The sequence below is a fragment of the Salvelinus namaycush genome, chromosome 10 (assembly GCF_016432855.1).
Source record: "Salvelinus namaycush isolate Seneca chromosome 10, SaNama_1.0, whole genome shotgun sequence".
NCBI classification, from domain to species: Eukaryota; Metazoa; Chordata; class Actinopteri; order Salmoniformes; family Salmonidae; genus Salvelinus; species Salvelinus namaycush.
Window position 1 is genome coordinate 24,162,807 of NC_052316.1, and position 7,669 is coordinate 24,170,475.

Genomic DNA, 7,669 nt, shown 5'->3' on the forward strand with positions numbered 1-7,669 from the left:
TGATTTCATCTGGAGAGAGGGGGAGAAGAGGTCAAGGCATAGGGTTGTTCTGTGTGAGTGGGACAAGTGGACTCAATAGGCTGAGTGAATAAGGAGCGGATGTCATCAACCTTCTTTTCAAAGTGTTTGATGGCTGGCATTCGAATCAAAACAATTGCCAGCTAGCCAGCTTACATTAGCTAGCTAGCCAAACAAAGAAATTACATGCCAGCTTCAGTTGTGAAACTCAGTGGTGGATTCTAATGATATTATTTAGCTATATTAATTGTTCATTCTTAAAATAAAAAGTTTGCAGGGAAAAATGCCAAAAATGTATTAATTATACAAATATTTACAAAATGTACACCAACTTTCTGCCTAGGCGACCTTATGGTGCCATGGCAACCACGGAATCCACATATACTGTAGCTGATGGGAGTTAGTGTTACATGAGCTCATCACCTTAAGGAATCACATTGCACCGTAATCTGAATCTTAATTTCCTTCTTCTTCTGAATGTACATTTGTGGGTTAGATCGAAAGATTTCATATCAACATGTTTGAAAATGTGATAGTTAAACCATGTTTTCGTTAACTTATTAGAATGATAAAAATACATGTTTACATGAAAATACATGTGATTTCTTGTTTATAAAACTTAGCAAATCATCAACATTTATAAAAAGCATGAAGTCAAAACGGAGCCCATGGGCTGTCATGGTAACACAGATTAGTTACCTCTCTTTACCTCTCTCTCTTTCTCCATCTCATTCCTTATCATCCCACACTACATGGTGTCTTCCTACAGTACCTGGCTTGTGTGGTGTGTGTCACATGTGTTTGATCACATCATATATTATGACAGCAAGTTTTAATGAGCACTGTGCACCCTGTGTGAGAAAAGGATACAGAAAATATTTTATGATAAGGCACATGGGTAGTTCATTATAAAAGCACTAGTATACAGTATAGTATGAATATGTATTAGTATGTAATATCATGATAATTCCTGTGTAAAATGGCGTAACATGTTTGTCAACAAACCTTGGCAAACAAATTCTGAAAGAGCAAGTCTGTCTGTTTGTAAAGCCCTAATCACTGCTAACGATGCAGATGTCTGTCAAGGCAATAGATAAATGTTTCCCTCTGCTCTCCCAGGAATGGCACAATAAACTAATCCAGACAAATTTACTTTTACATTTTTACGGTTTTGAGGAGAGTTATGTCTATTGCCAGCAAATGTAATAGCTGCATCAATATCATCAGTGAAATTATGAAATTATATACTGTTCAAGGGCACATTTTGATGTAAGTGTGAATACACATCACACTACATTTAGATGTGTTAAGTTATGACATAGTTTCAGTGGTAGATGCATGTCATGTGTGTAATGCATTGTGATTCTATGAGGTGTTTTCTCACTCTGGTGGGCTTCTATCTTGTCTCTCTGCAGGACTTTTCCAGAGAGCTATAGCACAGAGTGGAACTGCGTTGTCCAGCTGGGCCGTCAGCTTCCAGCCTGCTAAGTATGCTCGCATGTTGGCCAAGAAAGTGGGCTGCAACCTGAAAGACACGGTGGACCTGGTGGAGTGTCTGCAAAAGAAGCACTACAAGGAGCTGGTGGATCAAGACATCCAGCCTGCACGGTACCACATCGCCTTCGGGCCTGTTATTGACGGTGACGTCATCCCAGACGACCCCCAGATCCTCATGGAGCAGGGCGAGTTCCTCAACTATGACATCATGCTGGGCGTCAACCAGGGCGAGGGCCTGAAGTTTGTGGAGCTTATCGTAGACAACGAGAACGGCGTCCAGGCCAATGATTTTGACTACGCCGTGTCCAGCTTCGTGGACGACCTGTACGGTTACCCGGAGGGAAAGGACATTCTGCGGGAGACCATAAAATTCATGTACACAGACTGGGCTGATAGACACAACCCAGAGACCAGGAGGAAGACCCTACTAGCCCTGTTCACTGATCACCAATGGGTGGCTCCGGCCGTGGCCACAGCAGACCTCCACTCCAGCTTTGGGTCGCCAACGTACTTCTATGCCTTCTACCACCACTGCCAGACAGACCAGGTGCCCCCCTGGGCAGACGCTTCCCACGGCGACGAGATCCCCTATGTGTTTGGCCTGCCCATGATTGGCCCCACAGAGCTGTTCCCCTGTAACTTCTCCAAGAACGACATCATGCTCAGTGCTGTGGTGATGACCTACTGGACTAATTTTGCCAAAACTGGGTACGTGCGGTACTGAAACCTATTTTAAAATGTTGTGTATGTGCGTGCATGCGTGTCATACTTACACATTTCTCTAGTTAATGAATTGAGAACCATTTTGGTTGTGTTCATTTTTATGTTTTTAAAGCTTGGACAGGATACCAATGTCATTGTCTCATCCAATATTCTTTAACATGCTGTTAATTAATGACAAAGGACAGTTTCCATGAGAGTGCAAATCTCGAAAGGAAAACATTTGAATCCTTTCTTGCATTTCCTTTAGTCATGGAAATAATCGTTTTTTTGGAACATAATGGGGGACAATGGCTTTTTCCCTCTGCAGCCAAAGAGCCCAACGGGACCATCGGGATACTATTGATCTACTTACAGTACCAGTCAAAAGTTTGGACACACCTACTCATTCAAGGGTTTTTATTTATTTTTACTCTTTTCTACATTGTAGAGTAATAGTGAAGACATCAAAACTATGAAATAACACATATGGAATCATGTAGTAACCAAAAAAAGTGTTAAACAAATCAAAATATATTTTATATTTGAGATCCTTCAAAGTAGCCACCCTTTGCCTTGATGACAACTTTGCACACCCTTGGAATTCTTTCAACCAGCTTCATGAAGTAGTCACCTGGAATGCATTTCAATTAGCATGTGTGCCTTGTTAAAAGTTAATTTGTGGAATTTCTTTCCTTCATGCATTTGAGTCAATCATGAAGGTCAGTCAATGCGGAACACACAAAGTGTGTCACACAAACCATGAAGCGCTATGATGAAACTGGTTCTCATGAGAACCGCCACAGGAGAGGAAGACCCAGACTTACCTCTGCTGCAGAGGATAAGTTCATTAGAGTTAACAGCCTCAGAAATTGCAGCCCGAATAAATGCTTCACGGAGTTCAAGTAACAGACACATCTCAACATCAACTGTTCAGAGGAGACTACGTGAATAGACCGGTGGAAATTTGTCCTTTGGTCTGATTTTGATTCCAACCGCCGTGTCTTTGTGAGACGCAGAGTAGGTGAATGGATGATCTCCACGTGTGGTTCCCACTGGGAAGCATGGAGGAGGAGATCTGATTGTGTGAGGGTGCTTTGCTGGTGACACTGTCTGTGATTTATTTAGAATTCAATGCACACTTAACCAGCAATACTACCACAGCATTATGCAGCGATACGCCATCCCATCTGGTTTGCTCTTAGTAGGACTATCATTTGTTTTTCAACAAGACAATGACCCAACACACCTCCAGTCTGTGTAATGGCTATTTGACCAAGAAGGAGCGTGATGGATTGCTGCATCAGATGACCTAGGCCTCCACAATCACCTGACCTCAACCCAATTGAGATGGTTTGGGATGAGTTGGACCGCAGAGTGAAGGAAAAGCAGCCAACAAGTGCTCTATAATGACACAGGGCGAGACCCAGATGCAGACACAGGAGGCAGATGGTTAGAGTCGCTGATATTTATTGAAATACAAGGGGCAGGCATTGAGCAGGTCGGGGACAGGCAGAAGTTCATAAACCAGGTCAGCGTCCGAAAAGTACAGTGGGGGCAGGCTCAAGGTCAAGGCAGGCTGAATGGTCAGGCAGGCGGGTTCAGTGTCAGGGCAGACAGCCCGGGTCGGAACCGGGAGGGCTAGATAAACAGAGACTAGGAAAACAGGAGCACGGAAAAACACGCTGGTAAGCTTGACAAGACAAGACGAACTGGCAACAGACATACAGAGAATACAGGTAAAAATACACTGGGGATAATGAGGAAGATGGGCAACACCTGGAGGGGGGTGGAGACAAGCACAAAGACAGGTGAAACAGATCAGGGTGTGACAGTACCCCCCCCCCCCCCTCTTGGGGGCTCCTACCTGGTTGACCGGGGTGCTGGCGGTGAAATTTGGCATTGTGGGCCGGGTCCAGGATGTCCTTAGCGAGGACCCAGCACCTCTCATCTGGGCCATAACCCTCCCAGTCAACCAGGTACTGGAAACCCCTTCCCCAAGGTCGAACTCTCAGGAGGTGTCTCACTGTGTATGCCGGATGGCTCTCGATGAGACGGAGGAGGGGTGGGCCTGGAAACAGGAGACAAAGGACAGTGAGACAAGGGCTTAATCCTGGACATGTGAAAAGTGGGATGTATACGGGGCAACAGAAGATGAACAGCAGTGGAACTAAGGAGATGGTTAAAGGACCAATAAAGCAGGGGGTAAGTTTACTGGACTCCACCCGGAGGGGCAGGTCCCGCGTAGACAGCCATACCTTCTGCTCGAGACGATAGCGGAGAGCCGGAGTCCGGTGGCGGTCCGCTTGTCGACGATACCTGGAGGTGGCCTTGAGAAGAGCAGACTGAGCTCTCTTCCAGGTACGCCGACAGCGGCAGACGAACATTTGGGCCAAGGGTATGTTGACCTCTTCTTCTTGCTCTGGGAAGAGTGGAGACTGATATCCCATGGAGCATTCAAAGGGCGAAAACCCAGTGGCTGTGCAGGGAAGAGTGTTCCGGGCTTACTCCACCCATACAAGTTGCCGGCTCCAGGTGTTGGTTGAGACGAGGCACCTAAGCGCAGTCTCCAGGTCTTGAGCTTGCCGCGGAGCTTGCCGCGCAGTCTTGTTCTGAGCACATATTGTGCATGCGGCAACGAAGGCTGAGACGTCAGTAACGATAGTGGGCCACCAGAAGCGTTATCGGAGGAAGGCCACGGTTCGAAGGGAGCCGGGATGGCAGGTGAGCTTGGAGGAATGAGCCCATTCCAGAACATGAGCTCGGGCCGAATCAGGGACAAATATTCGGTTAGCCGGGCCCCTCCCAGGGGTGCCTTGCGACCCAGGCTCTCGATTCCACAGACAACTGTAGCTGCCAGATATGAGGTAGGGAGGATAGTCTCAGAGTCAGGGGATGTGGCAGCGGAGCTATACAGGTGAGAGAGACCGTCCGGCTTCACATTCTTGGACCCTGGCCTTTAGGAAATGGTGAAGTTGAACCTGGTGAATAACAGACCTGCCTAGAATTAAGGCGCTTGGCGGTGCGGAGATATTCCAGATTCTTATGATCGGTTCACACCAAGAATGGATGTTCCGCCCCTTCCAGCCAGTGCCTCCACTCCTCCAAAGCCATCTTGACTGCCAGAAGTTCCCAATTTTCTACTTCATAGTTTCTCTCAGCAGGGTTGAGACGATGGGACGGGAAGGCACAGGGATGTAGCTTTTGGTCCTGGGCAGAACGCTGGGACAGGACGGCCCCCACTTCAACGTCAGAAGCGTCGACCTCAACCACAAACTGATGGGATGGATCCAGATGGATGAGGATGGGGGGCTGTAGTAAAATGAGGCTTGAGGTCCAAAAACTCCCTGTCAACAGCTGGAGACCATGTAAACGGCACCCTGGGAGAAGTGAGTGCAGAACGGGCTCCAACCCAGGATAGAACCAGTGGTCCAGTCAATAACGGGGTTGTGCCTCTGGAGCCATGAAAATCCTTAAACAACAGGAACATTGGGAGATTCAATGAGAAGAAGCTGATCACTGTGATTGCCCGACACACGTAGGTTAATGGGCACCGTACTATGAGTGACACTGCCTATGTTGCGTCTGTCCAGTGCTCGGGCATCCATGGGAATGGAGAGGGGTTGTGAGGAGAAGCAGGCAGAAGTTCATAAACCAGGTCAGAGTCCAAAAGGTACAATGGGGGCAGGCAGGCTCGAGGTCAAGGCAGGCTGAATGGTCAGGCAGGCTGAATGGTCAGGCAGGCGGACTCAGTGTCAGGGCAGGCAGAACGGGTCAGAACCGGGAGGACTAGGAAAACAGGAGCACGGAAAAACATGCTGGTAAGCTTGACAAGACGAACTGGCAACAGACAGAGGTAAAATACACTGGGGATAATGAGGAAGATGGGCGACACCTGGAGGGGGTGGAGACAAGCGCAAAGACAGGTGAAACAGATCAGGGTGTGACATGCTCAGCATATGTGGAAACTCATTCAAAACAGTTGGAAAAGCATTCCAGGTGAAGCTGGTTGAGAGAATGCCAAGAGTGGGCAAAGCTGTCATCAAGGCAAAGGGTGGCTACTTTGAAGAATCTCAAATATGAAATATATTTTGATTTGTTTTTGGTTACGACATGATTCCATATGTGTTATTTCATAGTGATGTTTTCACTATTGTTCTACAATAGTAAAAATAAAGAAAAACCCTTGAATGAGTAGGTGTGTCCAAACTTTTGTCTGGTACTGTATATAACAGTAAATTAACATTTAACACAGGGCACACATGAGATTTATGCTTCCACATTGCCAGTTTATGATGGCTCTGTATGCCATTCCCAGACAATGGTGCTCGTTCTGCTGGAAGTAGCCTCCATTCCTCATGCTGTGTAGTGGTGCTTTACTCATACTAAGTTCCCCCTTTCCCTTGCAGTGACCCCAACCAGCCAGTCCCCCAGGATACCAAGTTCATCCACACCAAGCCTAACCGCTTCGAGGAGGTGGCGTGGACGCGCTACAACCAGAAGGACCAGCTGTACCTCCACATCGGCCTAAAGCCCAGAGTCAAGGAGCACTACCGAGCCAACAAGGTCAACCTGTGGCTGGAGCTGGTGCCCCACCTCCACAGCCTGAACGAGGTCACCCAGATCATCTCCACCACCACCAAGGTCCCCCTACCAGAGGTCACCCCCAGGACACCAAAGAAGATTCCTGTCAACACCAAGAGGCCTAACCCCACTCCCTTCCCCACCGAGACCCAGGACAGTCAGAACCAGCCCTTCCTGGTGGACCAGAGGGACTACTCCACAGAGCTGAGTGTCACCATTGCCGTGGGCGCCTCGCTGCTCTTCCTCAACATTCTGGCCTTTGCGGCACTCTACTACAAGAAGGACAAGCGGCGGCACGACGTTCACCGGCGCTGCAGCCCCCAGCGCAACACGACCAACGACCTGGCGCACACGCAGGAGGAGGAGATCATGTCCCTGCAGATGAAGCACACGGATCTGGACCACGAGTGTGACGCCATGCACCCACACAAGGTGGTTCTGAGAACTGCCTGCCCGCCAGACTACACGCTAGCCATGCGACGCTCTCCTGACGACATCCCCCTCATGACCCCAAACACGATCACCATGATCCCCAACACCATGCAGGGCCGCCAGTCCTTGCACAACTTCAACACCTTCCCCAGTAGTGGACAGAACAACACCCTGCCTCACCCACACTCACACTCCACCACCAGGGTATAGCCGGACGGACGGACGCTGACACACACAGCACACGCCAGAGCTCACACCCAGCCTGAATCAAACGGATGTGGAATAACTTCTACTCCTGTGAATATATGAAAGGAATATAGGAATGTTGCTGGGACGGGAGAATAATTTCATTTTATATAAAAGAAGATATGATTAAAAGTACAAAAATATTTCAAATGAAAAAATGAATAAAGAGAAGGATCATTTTTATTTCTGGTAT

The 7,669-nt window shown here is 47.9% G+C and overlaps 1 protein-coding gene across 6 annotated transcripts in view; it reads left to right on the forward strand.

Moving 5' to 3' along the window:
- LOC120054495 (neuroligin-1) overlaps positions 1-7,440 on the forward strand; it is a 279,013-nt gene extending 271,573 nt beyond the window's left edge. For all 6 annotated transcript variants that reach the window (XM_039001920.1, XM_039001921.1, XM_039001922.1 and 3 more), the window contains 2 exons: positions 1,434-2,223; positions 6,624-7,440. In XM_039001920.1, coding sequence (XP_038857848.1) covers positions 1,434-2,223; positions 6,624-7,440 — 1,607 coding nt within the window. The remainder of the gene's footprint in view (positions 1-1,433; positions 2,224-6,623) is intronic.
- Positions 7,441-7,669: the final 229 nt, after the last annotated feature.